Here is a 23,502-nt window from a genome sequence, read left to right on the forward strand (position 1 = left end):
AACAGCTGGCCCTGCCGGGGCCACAGCAGGTGCAGTGGCACTGAGCGTCGTGACCAGCCCAATGGTATCAGTGAGCACCGTGGCCTCCGGCGCAGCCACCGGTGGGAGCTCACTCGGTGGCTGGAGCGTCGGAAGCACCATTAGACTCCCTCTCCAGAACCCTGAGAAAGGAGTCGGTGGGACATACATCCTCGGCACTGTTCCTGGAGTCCGACCAGGTGGTGGGCCCTCCAGTGCCTGCTGACACCCAGAGCACTGCACCGGCCTCCTCGCCCTGCCTGGAGGAGGTGATTGTGATGTCCGTCCCCGCCCCCCCCCCCCCCCCCCCGCAGGAGGATTTCAGGGCTCACCAAGAACTCTTAAAGAGGGTGGCAGCAAGCCTTCACCTCCAAGCAGAAGAGATGAAGGAGCCCTCAGACTCGCTGTTTAACGTGTTGTCCTCATCAACACCGGATAGGGTGGCCTTGCCTCTCCATGAAGGAGGTGGCTAAAATTTCAAATGCCATGTGGCAAACACCGGCCTCGTTGGCCCCCATCTCTAAAAAGGCGGAACACAAGTACTTTGTACCCACTAAAGGGCATGAGTACCTGTATACCCACCTAGCGCCCAACTCCCTGGTGGTCAAATCAGTCAACCACAGGGAACGGCAAGGTCAGCCAGCCCTGACCCCAAAGAACAAAGACTCTCGGAGACTAGATTCTTTCAGAAGGAAAATTTATTCGTCTTCGAGCTTACAGTTACAAGTGGCAAACCATCAGGCTCTCCTGGGCTGGTACAAATTCAATCTGTGGGGCTCCCTGCCCAAGTTTGAGGACTCCCTCCAGGAGTGTGATAGGAAGAAGTTCAGGGCGCTAGTGGAGGAAGGGGCAGCGGCTGCTAGGGCGTCGCTGCAGGCAGCCTCGGATGCTGCAGACATGGCCGCACGATCAATGGCCTCCGCCGTGTCCATGAGACAGGCGTCATGGCTTCTGGTCTCTGGGCTGTCCAGCGAGGCGCAGTCTTCCATGCAGGATCTCCCATTCGATGGGAAGGCTCTGTTTGCAGAGGAAACAGATACAAGGCTGCATGGCATGGAAGACTCCCGCACGACCCTCCAGACTCTGGGCCTCTATGTCCCGGCTCCAGCAAAACCTAAGTTCAAGCCGCAGCAGACTCCCTTCCAGGCTGCCCTCCTGAAGTATGGGGCCGCCTATAAGAGGCAGTGGGACTATAAGAGACACTCTCAGAGGCGGTCTCGGCCTGCCCCCCAGCCTGGGCAAGCAGGCGGGGAAAAGTCGTTTTTGACAGGACGCTCGGGGGTACCCCGCCAGTCCTCACCAGGGATCCACCCCCAATAAAACTACCCTTCTCCAATCAGTTGTGTGCTTTTCTCCCAGAATAGTCGTGGCTCACCTCGGACCGATGGTCCTCAACACGATCTCCCAGGGTTTACTTCCTCCCCGCCCAACCATTCCCCACCCCCATCCCTCTTGGGGGACCCCTTTCATGAAGATCTGCTTGAGCAGGAGGTAGGGTGGCTCCTAGGACTAGGAGCGATAGAGGCGGTGCTCAAGGAGTTCATGGGCAAGGTGTATTACTCCCGTTATTTCCTTATCCCGAAGGCCAAAGGGGGGCTCAGGCCCATCTTGGACCTGCAAGGTCTGAACCAGTACATGGTGAAACTCAAGTTCCGCATGGTCTCCCTGGCCGTCGTCATCCCCTCCCTGGATCCTGGGGACTGGAGCACTGTCCTCGATCTACAGGACGCATACTTCCACATCCACATATTTGAGGGGCACAGGCGCTTCCTCTGTTTTGTGGTGGGACAGAATCATTACCAAGTCATGGTCCTCCCATTTGGTCTGTCGGCTTCCCCCAGGGTCTTTACAAATGCATGTTGGTGGTAGTGGCCTACCTCAGATGGCGGGGGGTCCAGATATTTCCCTATTTGGAAAATTGGCTTGTCAAGGGCATCTCCTGGTCGCAGGTGAGGGATTACATGGCGCTCCTCCTGTCCACGTGCACCACCTTGGGCCTGTTGGTAAAAAATACCAAGTCCACATTAGTCCCAGTCCAACGCATAGAGTTTATCAGGGTGCTCCTGGATGCAGTGTCGGCCAGGGCCTCTCTCCCGCCAGACAGATTTGAGACTCTGAAAGGTCTCATCAACTCGGTCACAAGATTCCCGGTGACAACAGCCAGGGTTTTCCTGCAACTCTTGGGTCATGTGTCAGTGTGCACGTACATGGTCCGTCACGCTAGACTCAGGATGAGGCCCCTCCAGCTCTGGTTGGCCTTGAAGTTCTCCCAGGCCATGAACAGGATGGACAAGGTCCTCACCATGCTGGACTCTGTGATCACCTTCCTACAGTGGTGGTCCGCCCCAAACAACATGCTCCAAAGGGTCCTGTTCAGGGACAGGGCCCCGTCGTTGGCGCTGGTGTCTGATGCGTCGAACCTGGGTTGTGGGGCCCATGTGGGGATCTTTCAGACTCAAGGCCTGTGGTTGGCTCAAGACCTGACCCTACATATAAATGTCAAGGAGCTCAGGGCAGTGCAGCTGGCGTGTATGGCCTTCCGCTTGCACCTGGAGGGCAAGGTAGTCAGGGTCCTCACGGACAACACGGCCTCGATGTTCTATAACAGGCAAGGCGGGGCCCGATCCTCTACTCTCTGCCACGAAGCCCTCAGGCTGTGGGACTTCTGTATAACCCATGACATCCTCCTGAAGGCCTTCCACCTAGTGGGTGCCTGGCATGAGAGGGTGGATTGCTTGAGCAGGGACTTTTCCTCGCAACACAAGTGGTCCCTCCACCTGGAAGTGGCCCACCGGCTCTTCCGAAGGTGGGGAACTCCCCAGGTGGACCTACTCATGACTTGGCAGAACTGGCGATGCTCCTGGTTCTGCTCCAGGGGGGGCCTGGGGAGGGGCGCTATCTCCGATGCCTTTCTCCTGTCCGGTCAGGCTGGCTTCACTACACCTTTCCCCCGTTCTCTCTAATCAGCAGGGTCCTGGAAAAGATAAAGACAGGCATGGCCCCAGTCCTCCTGATTGCCCCGGCGTGGCCCAGACAGCATTGGTACGGGACCCTCACGGGCCTGGTGGTAGCTCCACTATGGCCGTTGCCACTCCACCCAGACCTTCTCCCTCAGGACCAGGGCCACCTCCTCCATCCCAACCTAGAGGCGCTTCACCTCACGGCGTAGATGCTCAGTGGTTAGGTGGAGAGGAAAGGACGTGCTCAGAACAGGTTCAGCGCGTCCTCCTCGAAAGTAGACGGCCCTCCACTCGCCGCGCTTATTTGGCAAAGTGATCCGGGTTCTCTTGGTGGGTGGCAGACCTTGGTGTCTCCCCGGTGGCTGCCCTGATCCAGCTTATCCTTGATTACCTCCAACACCTCCAGCTTATCCTTGATTACCTCCAGGGCCTGGCGCCCTCATCAGCCGAGGTGCACCTGGCAGCCATATTGGCCTTCCATCCGCTGGTGCAAGGGCACACGGTATTTTCCCATGCTATGACTGGCCTGTTCCTTAAGGGTTTGGACCATCTTTTTCCGTATTCTAGAACCCCGGTCCCGCAGTGGGACCTAAACCTGATGTTGGCTCGTCTCACGGGGCCCCCGTTTGAACCACTGGCCACGAGCTCCTGGTCTCACCGCTTGTGGAAGGTGGCTTTCCTGGTTGCAATCACGTCGGCCAGGTGAGTCTCGGAGCTCAGGGCCCTGACCTCCTAGCCGCCGTACACGGTCTTTCATAAGGACAAGGTCCAGCTCTGCCCACACCCCGCGTTCCTCCCAAAGGTGGTCTCCGCCTACCATATGGGTCAAACATTTTTCTACCGGTCCTCTGCCCCAAGCCTCACCCATCCAGTGAGGAGCGCCAGCTCCACACAGTCGATGTGCGGCGGGCTCTGGCTTTCTACCTTGAGCGGACTTGTCCCCCCGCCACCCATTGTGAGGGCACACTCGACTTGGGCGCAGGTCTCATCGGCTGCCTTCGTGGCCCACGTCCCAGTCCAGGACATTTGTAGGGCCGCCACGTGGTCTTCGGCTCACACGTTCACCTCGCACTATGCGATCGTCCCCCAAACCAGGGATGACGCCAGGGTTCGGCAGGCTGTCCTCTGTCCTGGGAATGTGTGAACTCCTACCCACCTCCATCAGATATAGCTTAGAATCACCTATTGTGGAATACACATGAGCAATCACTCGAAGAAGAGAAGACAGTTACCTGGATGTCTATTCCACATCCCACTCTCCTTCCCCTCCGTCGGAGTTGTCTGGCAAGAAGGAACTGAGGGTTGGGGGAGCATGCAGCTCCCCTTATACCGCGCCAGGCAGGCCTCACTCCAGGAGTCGCGGTGGGTGCTCCCCCCTATGAGTACTGCGAGGGGAAAAACTTCCAGCACTGGTGCACGTGATGAGCGTGCACACCTATTGTGGAATAGACATGAGCAACACATCTTGAAGAACACCAGTTACGGAAAAGGTAACTGTCTTTTCCCAGAACAGAAAAAGGCAGACATCTTGTGGAGAAAATAGTATGAGATTGTGTAGTAAAAGACTTGTCTCATAATTCATAAACACCGGGGGCCCAAATGAAGGTTGTACAGGCAAACTAGCAAATAATTTGGGGGCAGGAGGGGGGAGAAGGTTTAATGACCAAGCCAGAGCAATCCTTTTTAAAATCTTGTCTGAAAGCACAGTGCCCCCAATAATATGCAAGGACATTGATCTAGTACTGACTGAAAGAAGAGCACAACCTATTGAATAACCAAAATATGGAGCTCAGTTCTTCCTCTGTTCAGCTTGGCACTCAGCTTGCCACGGGAATGAGGTGGGCATGAACCATCAGAGAACTGCTTATAGCTTCCTGCTTCTTCACCAGCTCAGCATGAGCATCTGTGAAAGCAGCCTGGGAGCTGCACTAATTTATGCCACTCTAAGGTTAAGTGACTTGTAGCCTATCATAAGGGAAGTAATGTTTCCCTCCATTGCCCATTTAGAGCCTGAATCTCCTTCGGCACCATAAAGGGCCCAGCAGCACCTCAGGTGAACATTAACATTTATCTTTCATCACTGGATATGTATCTTGACTAAGTAGAGAAAAAGTATTAGCTTAAACAGTAAATATTTCAGTTTCTACACTGAAAGTAGATTATGTATACACAGGGCTTTTGGTTAGCCTTTCATGGATTATTTTACATTTTAATGCTGACTTCCTTTTTTTAAAATGTTTTTTTCAAATATCTGTTTAAGTTTCAGTGAAAGAAAAAGGTTTATTTAGGTAAGGTGACTATTTCCAGTTTATGCAGAATTGCTAACCTTTTCCTTTGAATGTGTTTAGTCAGCAAGCTCTCTTATTGCAGTTGTTGCCTTCCAGCATATGACATTTAATTTTATATAAATGACCGAATAAAAAGGCATATGCCGAGTTATCAATAAATGACTTATCACAGTACTGCTAGGATTAGGGGGTCCACCAGCCTTTCCTTTATAAACTCTATAATGGACTTCAGTGTAGGTTGTGTAAAGATATATTAAAGATAAATGGGATGATTTTTGCACACAATTGTTTCACCCTAATCAGCTGTACAGTTAACAAATAATAAAAGACACACTGCCTGGATATTTTAGTCATGTAAATGCAAAATGAGAATACTACACCAATGTGCAATGGTCTCATTAATATAACTTTGTTTTATCCCTAACATGCAACAAACAATAGTAGGTATTAATATGTTATTTATAGTAGATGCCCCACTGCAAACACCTTCTGCCTTTTGAGTGTGAGTGGGGGTGTGTTGGACTCCCAAAGGGCCTAAAGTTCATATTGTGAAAAAACTAACCTGCAAATTTTATTTTTATTAATTTTTTTAATTAAAGTACAAAAAGCATAACCACATTTTAAAAAACCCCTGCATTTTGACCTACCTAAATACAATGACTGAATTTAGTTTTGTTAGGATGAAAATTTACATACCCTAAATCTCTATTGACTAGGACTTGCTATGTCTACACTGTAGATGGGAAGTGTGCCTCTCAGCCCTGGTAGACAGGCATGCGTTAGCTCTGCTTAAGCTTGAGCACCAAAAATAGCAGTGTGGACTTTGCAGCATAGGCTAGCCTTGGAGTACGGCCCCAGAGGATTGGGCGGGCTTGTACTCGGGGTGGCTAGCTCATGCCACTAACCATGCTACAACATTCACGCTGCTTTTTCTAGCACACTAGCTTGAGCAGACTTAGAATGTGTCTGTCTACCGGGGCTGGGGGGCACACACCCAGCTGCAGTGTAGACATACCCTGAAGTCCATGAAAGCTATGCAATGGTGCAGGACTTGAGGGGAGGGGGTCAACCGAAAGTAATTCAAATATAGCATTTGAACTCTTCTGACTGCCTCAGGGCAGTTTTAAGTTTTGCTGGTAGCAAGAGCCCACTAGGGTCATTTATTCTTGCCTTGGATTAGTGGAATGCAAGATGCCATGTGCTCTCCTGTCATTTTTTGAGGGGTTTAGAAAAGACTTCTCACCCTATGGCACAAGAAAGCAAAGCAAAGGGGCCTCAATAGAAATCAAGGAAATGGCATTTAAAGATATCAGAGTAGCAGCCGTGTTAGTCTGTATTCACAAAAACAAAAGGAGTACTTGTGGCACCTTAGAGACTAACCAATTTATTTGAGCATAAGCTTTCGTGAGCTACAGCTCACTTCATCGGATGCATAAGTGAGCCGTAGCTCACAAAAACTTATGCTCAAATAAATTGGTTAGTCTCTAAGGTGCCACAGGTACTCCTTTTCTTTTGGCATTTAAAGAGACACTTTCAAGATAAAAGGTATATTATATAAAAAAAGCTCTTTGTAACAATAGCTTTATTAGAATTAAAATATATTTTAAAAACTTATTTTATTTTTACCATTTATGATGTTTGTTGACCTCATGTACTTTGCTCAGGTTGGAGAGAAACTAGACTGGTTTATTTAAGTCATTCTCCATTCCATTAAAATCAGTTTAATCTTTCAGTTCCGACTCTGTTCTACTTAGGTTATTTCACAGCACCCAACACTGTATCTTAGTTCCTTCTAGAATTATGAAATGAAACAAGTAGACAAATATCTATCAAATGCAGTTCCTCTTCATTCCTGTACTGCTCCTTACTCCCAGGCGAAAACGTATTGTTAGTGTGCATGGTTTTTAAAAGTAAGCTAATGTGGTAATACTGTTCTTAGAAAATGCAAGACTGAAAAAATAAGTCTTGCGTTTGTGCTGCACTATGGTGCAGTTTGTGATACTCCTTAGATCCTGCAGGAGAGAGTTCTACAGTATGGGCTAGCCCCCAGGAAAGCCTTGATTTCTGTACAGATGGGCTTCACCCTGGAGGCAGATACCAGAGGAGTGGAGCCACATTGAGGGCAGTTCTGGTCCCTAAGGGACCAGCTATTTTAGGTATCCTGTGCCTGGCTGTTTAGTGTTCTGAGAATCAGGATGCAGATCTTAAACTTAATATCATGCTCTACAGGGAGCCAGTGGCAGGAGAACAACACTGGGCTGATGTGCTCTCAGTAACGTTTGTGCGTGATGAGACCTGCTGCTGCGTTCTGCGCCAGGTGCAGTCCTTTCAGGGTTGATGTTTCCATAACAAAATAGACTGCACTGCTATTATCCAGATAGAAGGTGGAGTTATGTATTATTGTGACTAAGTTATCATTAGCAAGGGTGAAACTATTGCCATGCTGTTGGTGTTTGGGTTTTCAACACCACTAAGGAATGCTTTTCACAGCTATTTCTACTGGATTTTTAAAATAAATTTTTAAACAAAAACAACATTTTGGGCTCCAAATTCTTGAGTGTCCCTTTACACAGCCTACAATAAAGCCTGCTCGAAAACAGAGTTTATAAAGGAAAGGCTGGTAGACCCCTAATCCTAGCAGTTCTGCAAGGTATCTCTGTATTATGTATGTATTGAGGTATTTTATGTGAAATATTTCGTTATTTTACTGCTGTACATTGTATAAATCACATTTTCTGCAAATTGTAAATTCTTAACCTAATTCTTTTGATGTTACCAAGTAATTTAAATTGGTTCTGCTAAATTCTGGCTTCTACTAAAATTTCTGCACATCAGAAAAAAAAATTAATCTTTTACTATTAATGCAAACAATGCAAGTATTTTGTAAGTAGAACAACAAAAGCATGATAGATCTTTAATTTCAGCAATAATAATGTGTAAAATGGACATGCAAAAAGTTTATATTTAATCTATGTGGTAGTTATCCTATAATGTCATTATAAGTAGGGCCCTACCAAATTCACTGTCCATTATGGTCAACTTCACAGCCATAGGATTTGAAAATTGGTAAATTTCATGTTTTCAGATGTTTAAATCTGAAATTTCAGTGTTGTAACTGTTCACAGTGTCCCAACCCGAAAGGGTATTGGAAGGGGGGGGGGTAACAAATCTGTTGTAAGGGGGCGTATTGGGATTGTCACCCTAATTTCAGTGCTGCCTTCAGGGCTGAACAGAGTGGGGAGGAGGGGTGTGGAGCTATCTGCAGCCAGGAGAGATTCCAAAGAGCAAGTCCTGTCTTGCCCCAGCCTGCCTGGACTAGCAGCTAGGAGCCCCCTTTGCTGGGGTGTTCCTAGCAGCACAGGGAAGATCAGATCCAACTCCACAAGCCTCCTCCAGTGACAGGAACCTCCAGGGCTGCTGCCCAGTCCCAGAGCATCCTGCAGCAGGGGGAGGCACCCAGATGTGGGTCTGGTCTCTCTCGCCCCTCCTTCCACCCGAGCAGCTATGCAGGGGATGGACAAGGTTTATCTGGAACTAGGATCCCCCTTTGCTGGGGTGCTCCTAGGAACAAGGAGACATCGGATTTAACGGGGAAGGGCTTATTTCACGGGTCCGTGTTGCGTTTTTCACTGCTGTGAAATTGATAGGCCCCTAATTATGATCATTGTTACTTTTTTGTACTGCAGTAGAGCCCAGAGCTCCAAACTGGACTGGGGACCCAGTGTGCTGTACACACTTATAGTATAGCCCCTGCCCCACAGACCTTATCATCCAGCGAGGTTAAGACATGACAGTTGGGTGTAGAATACAAGTGAATGACAAGGAGGAGGAAGACAAGTGTAACATTTATCGTTTACGTACGCAATCTTATCCTAGGTGCACTGTTTGGAGTGTGTTTAAAAAAAAAAAATTAGAACAGGTGCATGAGAAACTCTAAGGAAGGCCACCTCCCTAGCTATTATCACTAGGCATCATGACAGAGTCCTGCTATCATAGGCAACATGACAGAGGTAAGTCTTACTAAGAGATTTGAAGGGGAGACAAAGGTAGTGGCTATGCAGACTGGGTGAGGAGGGTGTCCCAGTTTTACAGTAAGAAATATGAAGTTGTATTTCTTTTCATTTACACTTTCATGGTGTAAAATTAATACACAGTCTCTTGTTGGCTCAGATCTCTATGTACTGCCACAAGGGGCATCAGAATTGAGGACCTGAGCTCAGTCCTAAACTAGAATGGAATCAATTGTCTGTAGATGTAGCCATGTAAAGCTGTGAGTGTGCGTGCGCATGCATGGCCTTTAAACTGTGGATCTCCTTCCCTGCGTGAATCGAAGAAGGCTGGTCTTTGTAGGTGGAAACGCCATGACAATGGAGCCTCTGGAAGAGGAACAAAAGAAGGGCTTGGGTTGTGGGGGGCTGTGATAGAGGCTCAGGAGACTGTCCTCTCTCTGGGGAGGATGTGGGAGTAGAAGATGACATATACTATGAAATCCATTATAAGAAAACTAGTGTAATTATGTTGAGATAAGAAGTAAAGCCCATGCATTGGTTTGTTTAATATGGGACGCATATGGTTATACAAAAACTAGTACCTTTTCAATGACATAGACCATTTAGATGTAAATTGTGCTTAGTAAATATATGCTGTTTAGATAGTGTTTAAAGAATGTGAAAATCCATAGGTTTCTGTCTGTGTTTGGATTTCTTGTGAGCATTTACTAAACAAAAAGACAAAAATGGACACTAGTTCACAAATGAATCCTGCAGTCCAATGTTGGGTCCGAGGACCCAACATCCCCTCTGCACCCCCTCAGTCTTGCTTATATGCTGGATAAGCACTTAATTAAATCAACGTCAACTCCTGTATGTTTTCATGCACAAAGCTCACTCAGCCCTTGGTTAAGGAGGAATGAATTTAAGCCAGTTTTGGTTTGTTGTTGCATCATATTATGTAACTAAAAGTGAACCAAAATCTGGGGGAGCACTTGTTTTAAGCGCCTAACTCCTGTTATTTTTAATAGGAATCAGAGTTACATCGATGCTAGTATGGAAGATTGTCCCCTTAGTATGGGACTGATTTGAATTGAAGTAGGAAAGGGGTAGGTCGTGCAAACTTAAGTTTTAAAGTTGATCTGCAAAATTGAAAATAAATGAAATTGTTTGGAGCAGGAAGTGCTGTAAGCCTCTAATAAGATGAGAAAAAGGGACATTTAGCACATCTGCACCTTAACCCTCACTTTCACCTTTCTTCTCTTTCAAATATTGTGACGTCTCGTTCTGCCTCTGATTGCCAGCTGCTCACAGCTGATTTCAGAGCAGTTCCTTGTACCCACTGCAGACTGGAGTCTTCCTGTAGGGAGAGATGTCCTGTCTGTCTATGTAATCTATATATCTATAGTGTGGGTGGGTGGGTGTGGTATGCATACATATCTAAATACAATTCTGAGGGCTTCTGAAAGAAAAGAGAAACCTCTTTCTAAAAAAGTTGAAACATAATTCATATTTTTATATATAAGAATACAACAGGATTTATCTTAGCTCCACATCCCAGCTCTGTTTTCTACTAAGGTTCAGGCACAGGTGTGGTACTGTATTAAGTAGGAACTAGTGACTTGTGGCGGGTCTGGAATTTCAGTATCTGAAAAATGAAAGTGGAGAGTCAGGAATTAAGCTAAAAAAAATGTGCTGAATGCCCCTGTTACTGTGATTATTTGGGTCATTCAGCACCTATTTCAGTATTTGTTAGAACTGTGATTAACCCAGATATTTGAATCAGGTTTGCGGACATGATAAGATAGACAATTTGCTCTAGTCTACAACTTCAGTCGATTGTGGTGAACATCTTATCAGTAATTCTTTACAATAACGTGAGCATGACAAATGTTGTGAAGCCCCTAGAAGGAAGTCACTGCTGATCAAGATTGAGGTGAATTTTCAGGGAAATGAAAGTATACTTGCACTGTACCTCTTTTGTACATTGAAGACTTCACAGCCTCCAGGGCTGTCTGCCATAACTTTCTAACGTACGGAGGGTATGTAAACAAAACAAGGAAAACCCCTCGGCTTGCCTGTGCCAGCCAACTTGGGCTCATAGGGCTCGGGCTGCAGCCTGGCCTCTAGGACCCTGTGAGGTGGGAGAGTCCCAAAGCTTGTACTTTAAAAATGATTTTGTGCTCTTTGGATTTTTTCATATTGAATTGATTGTTCATTGGAGAAGCATTTTATTTGCAAATTGAAAGAGACTGTGTAATTGGTCTATAATAAACTGAAGTCATGGGTTAAAAAATGTGAAAGACAATGACTCTTTGTTTACTTTATAGAACACTTTACCTGCATTGTAAAGGTGCTGTTTACATTATTGTATACCCAAGCCCTAGCAGCATTTTCTGTAAAATGCAGCGCTGAAGACAGGGTGGCATGGAAGAACTCAGGAGCTCTGAAAAAGGTTGGTCAGTTTACTAAAAACTAAATATTGATAAGATTGTCTATTAAATTTATCAAAAAGAAAAGGAGTACTTGTGGCACCTGAGAGGCTAACCAATTTATTTGAGCATAAGCTTTCGTGAGCTACAGCTCATTTCATGAAGTGAGCTGTAGCTCACGAAAGCTTATGCTCAAATAAATTGGTTAGCCTCTCAGGTGCCACGAGTACTCCTTTTCTTTTTGAGAATACAGACTAACACGGTTGTTACTCTGAAACCTGTTATTAAATTTATGAAGGATTTATTAGTATATTGTATCAATTCAGTGGTGAACTTAATGTAGAATAGGTGTGGCCTAGCATCATTAGAATTTCATCTCTGGTTCAACTACTGTTCAAGTAACAAGTGAATCAGATTTGTTTCATTTTTAGCTTAATCTCAGTGGACTCTACTATACATTTTGGCATAAGTAAGTATCTTTGTAATATATCAAAGTTCTAGTATTGTTTTACTATAGATTTGCAGAGTTGTGCTTAAAAGCTTACATGCTGCCTCTGTGTCTAGTGGTGTAAGTCCCTCACTGGCAGGAGCACTAAAATCTACTAAAGTGCTAATAAAAATATTTCAAGTAGTATTTTAATTTTACACATTAGTCCTGCTTTTCATTTTAAAAAAAATCCATGTATGGATTGGTTTAATACATTTTTGGTTAATATATGATGGTGCCAATGTGTTGTTGCCAGGACAGGGAAATTTTTAAGGTGACCTGTCCAAAGTCAACTTTAGATCTCAAAATTGGTTATTGGAAATTGTTAATTAACTGTTGGAATAGAAACAAAATTCTTCATTAGGTCCAACCATGGTACAATTGGTCATTCCCCCAGTGCAGAAGATTATTCTTCTGCTTCTCATGAACAGAAAGTCCTGCCTGTTCTTTTCTGTGTGTGTAACTTTGTGTTTGAATGGAACAGTGGAAATCAGATAAAGACACTTTTATATGAAGAGGTTTTGGAAGTTTCACAATGTGCCATTGATAAAGAACTGATTTATAGACTGGGAATAAGACTTTCTGTTAAACTGATTCTTTAGCTAGATATAATGGAATAGAATAGAGTATTCCTCTCACTGTAAAATTGAAGTCCTGTTAGATGTACCAGACAGCAATCTAATATACTTACTTGAGTAAATAAAAAAGCAAGTTGTCTGCAAAGAAAATATGGAATTTTCTAGTTTTGTTCATAGTTATTAATTACTAGCCATGTGCAATCCTCTCAAAATATGCAATATGTGATGCACAACTGAGAAAGGAACCAGAGGAGGAATTTAGCAATATTGTGGGCCAGGCAGGTAATCCTCCTTCCTGCCGTTAGTAGTATTTATAAGGAAACTGAGACACCTGGCCTACTTTTCCCATGTAAGCACAAATTGGCCATGCTTGTCAGCACATACAACACTACAGTTTTTAAGTGCAAGTCAGTAGTTTGTCCAGAGGGGGCTAAGTAACGAAATTTTGTTATGTGCTATTTGGTATCTGAGGATACTGTGCAATAGGATGGATGCTGCATTATTGTTAAATAAATATTTTTTCATAGGATACTGTCATAATAAGTGTTCAATTTCAAACCCACAATTTTAGCATGAGGTCTGTGCACTTTTTTGTTTATCTAAATGAGACCTAAGTGACAGACAATTTTACAGGTATAAATCTGTGACAGAGAGTGCTTGAAAGTGCTGTCAGTTTATATTTTTTCACAGTCAAGTTGATAAATGTAGGCAGCTTTTTTATCCTTCATAAAATGTTAGTAGAATGGGTCAAGTTTTATCTGAACATATATTTTAAATGTTTCAACAGCTATCTACAATGAAATATTTTATTGTATGAAAATAGAGAATGATGGCACACTGTAGTCAGGTTTGCTACATGCTAAGATTTTCTCTCTCTAGTAGAATAATAGCTTTTTTAGCACATAAGGTAGTTTGTGCCTTAGGGTTGCAAATTATGTTCATGGATCAGCAAATGGATTTATGAAGTAGCAGAGTTTTTTCATCCTAAAGGCACTGAGAATCACAAGTGCTGAAACCTCTTGACATATGCAGCTAAATATGTATTGGTAACATATTTTTGTATTCTAGAAAGAAAAACTGGCATTTTCATTGGCATGCCTGTCTCTGACAGACGTTAATAAAGTTATGTGGGTAGTAGTTTTACATTATATGACACCCTGCTGCTGAAGGCTGTTCAGGGTTTGTGTAGGTAAATCAAAGTGAATGGTAACTGAAAGTCTGTCAATTCAAGAAGGTTGAAGGTTGACAGACCTACACCCACCCACCCACCCACCCCGCTTTGGGTACAGAGAGCCCACTGACCACTTCATACGCCACTTTAGGTAAAGCATGAGAGAGGCAGAGAACTACCCACTGGACACAGAACTACCCACTGCACCCTTCAGCAGACATAGTCCAATAGTGGCAATTAAAGCATCTCTGGTAGCTCCTGACAGCAGCCTGCCTTCCCTGCCTGTTTCTGGCAGATGCCTTAGTACCGCTGGCATGTGTACAGGGCTACAGGTTCAGGTAGTAGCTCAATGTCAAGTTGGTTTTCTTTACTCCTTTTCATACTCAGCTCGGCCATGAGATTATCTGAAACCCAGCCCAGGGAAGCCCTAATCACTCTGCAAGCTGCATGTAGCCTTTTGGTGACTGGGGGAATAAGGAAGGAGAAGCAGTAATGAGGAGGGAGCAAAAGAAGAAAAAAGATTTTAAGAAAGAAATTAAAGACCAGGGTTAAGGCTAGGCTGGAAATGGTAGATGAGAGTGTGAATGGGCAGAAGAAAGGACATATAGTGGTGCTGAGAGTCCTGGAGAGATGGAACACGGGGTGAAAAGAGGAACATCTCTTTGCCAAATCATCACAAGAGGAGCCTCCAACAAAATAGATTGGAGACCATTGGCTTAGAGCCTGAGCTAAGGGCCTAAATGGGGAAAAGGGATCTGGCCTGGCCCGGCCCCTGCAGTGAATTTCACCCTCAGTGAGGAGTTTAAACTCCTAGAAAGAGATGATTAACCTTGTTGTACATTAGGGAAGTGAATGTCAATTTTTATACAGCATTGTATGGTAGAGCTTTTACATATTACAACCCACTTCATTTGTTTTGGTATTTTTTAAAATATTCGTCCTGGCAACATTTTGTCTTTCTGTTGATCATGTTTATACTTTTCTCACATGAACTGAAGTTTGTATCTGATATTGTTTCTTCATGTGGCTATTTTTGTGTAATTTCAAGGAAGACATTTATGGAAATATGCTGCTTATTTCTCATGGTTTTCTGTAATTATTAGCTTTCTTGACACACAGTTATTATGGCACAAAGCTAAGTGACTGATTAAAAAAATAAATTCCATTGAATTTTTCCCTGTCTGTATAAATGTTACCCATTCTCTACATAGCATTAAATTTTCTGATAGCTTCTTTCCCATTCAATACATCTAAATTTCAAGCATTTCTTGGTTCAGTTTAATTAACGCATTATAGCAAATTACAGTTTCAAAACTGCCACTTAACCTCACTGTATATGCTAAATATATTCCATCTGAATTGTATTTGATTTTAGGAGCTTTTCACTATCCACATATTGTTTCAGTTTCTACATCCTGTGTATTGTTATGCAGTATTTATTTGTGCTTAAAACATCACCCTTCCAATATTATATGTATCTCTTCTCTTTGAGTCAGAATGTGTGTGTTGCTTTAAAGGAAATATATTTCACCTTTGCAGCTTCTACAGAAACAATTTTCTCCTTATTTTGTATGACTGATGCAATTTGAGTCTGCCTTTTTCTTTATTCACAGAATACATCCAATGGAGAAAAGTCTTGGGAAGCATTACTGAGTCATGTGATTTCTGAGCTCTCTAAAGGGAAGATGTTTGAGGAAGGAGAAACTGAAGAATTAGCAATGGTATTTTTTGACAGTTTTGTTTAGACAATTTTAACAGGTTTACAAATCATTACTATGTAAATAGAAACAAAATGACCTTTTGTTTCTTTTGGAAATATTATGCAGTAATGTAGTCATTAAATCTCTTTGTTTAGCAGGATGCTAACAAATTACAGTGAGCCTCTTTGTACCACCCAGCATGCGTTATTTCTGGTGATTTTATTAAATTGAATGAAACTACTGACTCTATTAAACCAGGCATGTCTATAAATGTTAATAATCAAATATTGGACATGTGTGCTGCTTTTTTTTTTTTTTTGCAGTGAATATATTTTGTCTGAGTAATGAATTGAATGGTAAAAAATACCTAAGCATCTATTGTCCTCTGTCTGTTTTGCTGGGTGCATAATTGATATGTTAATTTTTCCATAACATCCACCACCCATATTTTTTTTAATCATTCCTCTAGTGTTGAACTATTTTTCTTTTTCCAGTGGGAGGCTATTGGTAATCTAGCGGCTACTAGCAGATGAGAGATTAATTCTTAATATCTTTGGGTGTGACCACTTCTGCTAGGAAGCCCCAGGAGCATTACCAAAGGATCATTTGATAATAAATATTCAGCAATTCGTAATATTTGGTTACAAATCACATCCCCATATTCTTTAATGACTGGACATGTCCACCATATGCATAAAATCTCTCACTATAGTTTTTCCAACATTTATCTCCATTCAATCTATATACATATTTTAACCTAACTGGCGTGAGAACCATTGAAACGGTATTTTGAAGAAATTTTCTTTTTTTGTGCTACAGACTGATAAAGGTCCTCTTTTTCAGATCAAAGCCCATTCCTCTGGGGTAATTTATCTAGTTATTTGTTTGGTTTCTTAACGGACCAGAAGCCTTTGCTTCTGTTAAAGTTGGCTTTATGTATAAAGCAGCTTTTTGAGAAAGAGAATGCCTAACTGGAAGGTGCTATATCCTAGATTTGTTTGTTAGAAAATCACTTGAGATTATAAGTGAACTACTAGCCTTTGGAACATAGAATTTGGAAAGCAGAATTTAATAACCTCTCTTTTCACTCTAGGTTAGCCCTAGTGTTTGGTCTCCTGACTCAATAGAGTGTTATCTGCAGCAGTTCTGCCTGCCTTTCCTCAGGATCACCTGCCTTCTTCAACATCATCTTTTTGGAGGGGATTTACCCAGTTGTCAGGTACAATACGGGGAGGGAGGTGATGACACTGTTTTTTTCTGTTGAAAGTTTTATATACTATAATTGAAACATGTATTACGCCACCCTCAAAAGAGAAAAGGTCCAACATTTTGTATTATTTAGAGCAGATATTTGTTTAGCTGTAACATTGCTTCATGTCTGACATACATGAAAGACTTCAGATACATTGTAAGATTCTAGAGAATGTTTTACTATATTTTGCATATTTTTGTAGAAGGTGTCATGGCAAGAAGAACTGCTAACTTTGCAATATATTATATGCTAGATACTTCCTCCTCTTCATTTTCATAACCTCCTGTGGGCTTCTCTGGGAGATATGTGAGCAGAAAGGTTTCAGAATTGGCTTTTTTGCATGCAAAAGACAAAATATAGAGTGAAATCACTGGCCATGGTGTAACTTTATTTTGCGTACATTGATGCTAAAAAACACCCCCCCCCCCAATGTTTAATCTCAACCTCCACAGAATTTTCTTCTTTGTGCAAGTAATGTGTTAAAAACAATTCCATCAAGAATTAAGAGATACTGTATTTTAATACACTAGCCAGGGCCACCTTAATTCTGGCATTTCCTAACTTTTGAGTGTTTTAACTTTGCAACCTTATTAAAGTTCTTTTATTTTGTGAGAGTGGGTGGATGGGGGTGTGGGGGTGTAAAAAAAATGTAAATGTCCAAAAGTTATTTTTAAGATCAGATAAAATTTTTAATAGAGATTTGAGTGGCGAGGCAGTAGGGCTTAATAAATGGGGCTAGGGAGTTCATTTTGTGCATAGGGGAATGGAGATAGGGAAGATGTATTTTTCATTTATAGTAATATTCCATCTCAAAGATATGTCTGACAATCCTGTATGTTTGGGAGGGTCTTCTTCCCTCAGAAGTTTATCTGCTTCCAGCAGGTGGCACTGTGACCTGCCAACCACCTGTTCCTCAGACTTCTGGCTTCTAGTCAAGGGAAATCCGGAGTAACTAGTGATCCTGCCTTTGGCCACGTCTACACTACCCACTGGATCGGCGGGTAGTGATCAATCTATCGGGGATCGATTTATCGCATCTAGTGAAGATGCGATAAATCGATCCCTGATCGCTCTGCCGTCAACTCCGGAACTCCACCACAGCGAAAGGTGGAAGTGGAGTCGATGGGGGAGCAGTGGCCATCGATCTCGTGTCGCGAGGACGGGAAGTAAGTGATTCTAAGTCGATCTAAGATACGTCGACTTCAGCTACGCTATTCTTGTAGCTGAAGTTGCGTATCTTAGATTGATTCTCCCCCTCCCTCCCCCACCCAGTGTAGACCAGGCCTTTGCTTCTGTCCTATTCCTATTGTGAATTCTTCTCATAGGACTGGGTTTTTGATCAAATGTATCTTACTTCTTGCTGACAGGATAACTTCAGGGCTCTTTTTAGTTTAATTAGTTTAACTGGTTTTACTTCCACAGCACAGGGATCTCTTCTTCTTCACCGTGTAGCTTATTAACATGAACTCAGCAGCTGAAGAGACCTGCTGTATGACAAAAGGAGTGCCTTTGCTTTTCCTGCAGTACTTGTCCTTGCAGTATGTGTGCATAAAGGGAAAGGTTCAGGGCCCCTGAAGGAGGCTTAGGGAGCAGCCACATCCCTCCAAGCTCTTCCAGAGGAATAGTGGGGGAGGAGAGCAGTCCCGTGCATAGTCACAGCAACCATTGGATGTGAACTTGAAGGCCAGTGGGAGAAAATATCTATCAAGAATTCCCTGCTTTAAATAAATTTCTCCAAAATGAATTCATTTGTTTCACAGTCTGGCTTCCTGAGTCTGTGAGAATTAATAGCACTAGTCTGCCTCTAAAATAATAAGAATGACTTCTGAGGCCCATCTTTAAAAGGGACAGGTAAAATTGAGACCGTGTTAAAGAGGGTGATCAAGACACTTGGCTTTCAAATTGAGCGAGATGAGGCTAAGTTACCTGCAAGTAATATTTAACCCAGACCTTAAAAAGGGAAACAAAGAAATCTGCTGAAAGTCATTATAGACAAGTAGAGAAGGAGAATGAACCAGCAAAGGCAAAAAACTAAAGCCAACAACCAAAACCGTTTGCATCATGATCATTTAAAGTGGATGCAGCAATGGCAACACCTGCAAAGGATGCCATAATAGTGCAGGCAGGAGACTTCTTCTCCAGAAGTGGCGCACACACACAAAGTTGTTATTGGCATTAGTATGGAACTGTATAACCTTCCTCTGCACTTCAGATGATGCTACATTTCCTTTGCTCTGGCTCTGGGCAGATCCTCAGACAGGGTTCTTACAATGCCTGCTGCTGCTGCTGCTGATCTTCTCCATGTTTCTTTCATGCTTCCTGCCAGAATTTAGATACCCAAATTGGTGGGAGGGGTGAGGTCTGGGACAGGCTTTTTCCCCTTTTTTCGCTCCTTATCTCTGGCCACCTCGGGAGTTACATGAAACCCAAGTAGCCATTTCAGCGGTCATTGGTTCTACTGGAGGAGCAGGAGGTGGTCTTTAAATAGCTGGGTACCACCTTCTTTCTCTTCAGTGGTGGTGTTTAAGACAACTGCCACATATTTCCTGGAAGAGAATAAACACAGATGCTGGCCAGCTCCCTGTGCTAAAAGGGAGATAGAAAAAGAGCAGTTCTGTTCCTCCCCATCCTTTCCAGTGAGGAGTAGGAAGGGTAGAGCTGTGGGCCAGCCTTGACTGCAACTCATCTCACCCTTTCTCCTATTCTTTTTCTAGACTACTGTAGTCATTCTATATTCTATTGCCCTTCAATTTTTATTGATTCAGTAGATCTTGACCTTATCCCACCACTTTCTTCTGGCAATGGTCTCCTAAATCAGTCCTTCTGCACAGTATTGCCACTGTAGCTGAGAGACCCTTTTCTTCTGCAGCTCTGGACGACTGTAGTCGTCTTTCTGTATTTCTCTTCCTAATGAGTCTCCATATTTCACAAAACTCATTTTTAAAATATATTCGTCATCTGTTCCTTTTTTCTTCTGCAAGTGGACAAACTCAGTCTCTAGCTGGATGGGTTTTTGCTTAATATGTACTTGAACTGATGCAAGTGGAAAATTAGATGTACTTGAACTGATGCAAGTTAAATTAGAAAAGCGATAGGAACAGGGATGTCTTTCTCGTCAGACCAGCAATTCTCATGGTCCTACTAGGGTTACTTCATAGTCAAAAGATGGTCCTTCCCCTTCATATACATACTCCCATGTTCAAGATGGAGTCATTCTGGACAGTCTTACTAGCCACCACCCGAAAAAACTACTAGCATCCATCGGACTACAGTATGCACGTCTGACTGTATGTATTTAATGCTCCCCAGAACCAGCAATAGCTCCTGTTCTGCCATAGCAACCTGCATCTGCTTAAACAGACTAATGGATGGCATAAGTTTAGAGTTATTTAAAGGACACTAAGGAGGAAAAGGGAAAAATAACATAGCATAGGAAATGGGGAATAATTGGGAGTGATGGTAAGAAATTAAATGGAAAATTTAGTATGACTAGAATGTACCAAGGAGATGTACTAGACAGTAAAATGATCTCCATAGAAAAACTATTAGAACCCTTCTTGTTGTATTTTAAAACTAGACTGGAAAAAACGTTATCTGCTGTGCATTTACTAATCTTTCATTGGCAGGGGATCCTAGTAAATAGCTCTTTTCTATCCATATGTTTTGCCAGTTGATCAAGTATGTTTGCCCTGTATCTCTTGCAACTTTCACCCCATAATTCTGCAGTGAATCTTGTCTTGCCTTAGAACTTGATGACTCTCAGGCATTTCATTCATACCCATTTGGAAACAATCCTGATTTCATTCAGTGTATATTTTCCTGATCTTGTTTCTGTTATCCATCTCTTGTCCTATTTTACAAAATAATATGTGTATTTGTAATATCTTTTCTGTCAATCAGTTATATTCTATATTTGTTAAAAGCTGTATGTCTCCTTTGCTGATTTCTGTTGTTCCAATGAAAAATGTGTTAATCTTTGGCTTAATCTTTTGTGCAACCTCTTTTACTTTCTCCTACTTAAATTTTCTTTCCATTTTTACACTCCCTTCATTCTATAATTTGTCCTCTCATCATCTGTCATTTAATACTTTGCAGCCTCTTCTCTCTCACCCTGGATTACTCTGCATATATTTATCCAAATTGGTCTTTTTTTTTTATTATTATTATTATTATTATTATTTTATTCCTAATCATATACTTGTTGCCGGCTGGCATGCATCTTGGACATACTCTAATTCATTTATGAATACTTCACATTTTTCTCTTTCTACCCTTTTCCTGTATTGTTTTATCCCATTCATTTCATCCCTGTGTTATCAATGTGCTCTGCATAAATGTATGGTCTTATTTTATGTTTTCTTTCTTTTCTCTAATTATCAATTTAGGCTTCAGTTCTAAACATGTACGTATGTGCTTAACTTTAAGCATGTAAGTAGTTCCATTGAAATCAGTAGGACTACTTGTGTTTAAAATTAAGCACATGTGTGTTTATAGCATCGGGGCCTTACAGCGGTTTATCTGCCTCTCAGATATATCACCAAAGTAATCTTAAAACCTGTTCTGAATTTGTAGAGAATACAGCACTTCCATTCAAACTAGACTTCACTCTTAGGTCTGTGAACTGTAAGCTAACATTTTATGGGTTTCATTCTCCACTTCACTTAAGTTCAGGGGCAGCTTTAACGTGCACCTCTGATGTAAGGTCCCTCTGGGATTTTACACCACTGGAGAATCAGGTGCAGCAGAGCCTCAGTCCACCGTGCTCCCTCCCAGTCACTTACATATTAATTGATATGGAATTGATACATACCGTGCTGTGCTGTGCTTTGAGTTTATAACACAAAATGATCAAGTCTTTCTTGTTTCATGTCTAAAAGGAAGATGAAGAATTTACAGTTCTTGCAAACTGCCTGGGTCTATTACCATCATCTTTTCAGTCACCACATCAATTCACCAGTGCCTCTTGCCTTGATTGGCCAGTGCCAGCATTTAATATGATATCGCAGTGGTGCTTAGAATTGGCTTCATTTGCAGAAAGACATGCAGAACAAGTGAAGGTACGTAAAAAAATTTGCACCCCCCATACAGTGCTGATGTGTAAGAATGGAATTACTTGATTCTAGTTACGCTGAGTGTGTATGTGTAATGCTGTGTTTTAAATTTATCATGATAAAATAAGGAGGCAAAATGCATAGTTGAACCCACAACATGTGTGTTTTGTGTTTGCATCTGTTTCACTTGCATATTTTACAGGTACAACTTTGTTATGAAAACTTGAACCCTAATGGTAATCACAAAATGTTCTTGCCCTCAGTAGATCTGATTCATTCAATAGACCATTGAGCCATGGTCATAAAACTGTTGATATCGTTTTTATGTTTGAAAAAGAACACTGCTGTTTTACTGTATTTTTCAAAAAAGACCTCTTTCAGTTTTTATAACAAACTCTTGTGAAATAGCAGAACAGTAATTTGTAAGAAATTCCTCACACATGTGTGCCTTTAAGTGGGTAACCTGCAAAAAATGGAATAGATTCAATGGTAATGTATTATTGGCTCTTTAAAAATTTTAGGCGAAGTTTTTCAAAAATAAGAGAGTAAAGTTAGACTCTGAAACTAATATTTAGGCACCTGTCTGATTTTTAAATGTACTGAGTATCCAGCAGTTCCCTTTGACCTCATAGGGAATAGCAGTTCCCATCAATTTAACTGGGAATTGTTGAGTGCTCAATATGTTTGAAAATCAAACAAGTTCCTAGACATCAGTTTCAGAGCCTAACTTTACCCTACTGTTTTTGGCCCCAAATTTCAGTACAAGTAGCAGCTTTGCCTGTCTATGCTAGGGACTGGCAGTGGCGCAGCTATGTCACTGGCTGTCCACTAATGGCTATAATCAGGGCAAATCCCCAAAGTAAACACGACTTTAAGCCCCATGTTTTACCTGTGAAGTTTGTTGCCTTTAGAAGGTGTAATGCATTGTGCCCTGAGGAAAGGCAGTCAGTAGTCCATTTGTAACCTTACTAAAGCAATGTATATGAGTATGCTGAGCTCCTTGAGGCAAGAAGAAGCATGTTGCTCTTGAGTGATGCTCTCTGGCTGAAGTCTTAATGCAGCATTAATAGTCTCCATAGGAAGCCAGAAAGCATTTAAAGGACACTTCAGTGCTTGTGTGGAATGCAGTAGAAAGAATGGGCCATCTCGAAGAGTACATTTCCCTCCTTTAAAAACAGTTCTTACATTTATATTCTGTAGTTCTAAATCTCACAGCACAGATAAATATACATGCAATACTGATAAATATTTCTATCATTTTCTTTTTAGGTTTTGCTTATACAAGAGCCTAAGTGGGACTTGCCATGTCTCCTTCAGTTGCCTGAAAATTATAATACCATCTTCCAGTATTATCACAGAAAGACTTGTACTGTCTGTACCAAGGTTCCTAAAGATCCTGCTGTTTGTCTAGTTTGTGGTACTTTTGTATGCTTGAAAGGACTTTGCTGCAAACAACAGAGTTACTGTGAATGTGTACTGGTAAGAGAGAATTCTACAATAAGAGAATTTCAAATTACTGTAGCTTTATTTCCATTTTTAAATTTTAAAAAAAAGTCATGCTAAGAAGTTCTGCATT

At 42.5% G+C, this 23,502-nt stretch overlaps 1 protein-coding gene across 6 annotated transcripts in view; it reads left to right on the forward strand.

Annotated features, from left to right (window-relative positions):
• Nucleotides 1-23,502, forward strand: part of UBR3 (ubiquitin protein ligase E3 component n-recognin 3) — a 207,312-nt gene that overhangs the window by 175,018 nt on the left and 8,792 nt on the right. For all 6 annotated transcript variants that reach the window (XM_073305786.2, XM_073305785.2, XM_073305780.2 and 3 more), the window contains 5 exons: nucleotides 11,586-11,710; nucleotides 15,537-15,644; nucleotides 16,717-16,842; nucleotides 21,753-21,932; nucleotides 23,196-23,405. In XM_073305786.2, coding sequence (XP_073161887.1) covers nucleotides 11,586-11,710; nucleotides 15,537-15,644; nucleotides 16,717-16,842; nucleotides 21,753-21,932; nucleotides 23,196-23,405 — 749 coding nt within the window. The remainder of the gene's footprint in view (nucleotides 1-11,585; nucleotides 11,711-15,536; nucleotides 15,645-16,716; nucleotides 16,843-21,752; nucleotides 21,933-23,195; nucleotides 23,406-23,502) is intronic.

The sequence above is a fragment of the Lepidochelys kempii genome, chromosome 11 (assembly GCF_965140285.1).
Source record: "Lepidochelys kempii isolate rLepKem1 chromosome 11, rLepKem1.hap1, whole genome shotgun sequence".
In the NCBI taxonomy this organism is placed as follows: domain Eukaryota; kingdom Metazoa; phylum Chordata; order Testudines; family Cheloniidae; genus Lepidochelys; species Lepidochelys kempii.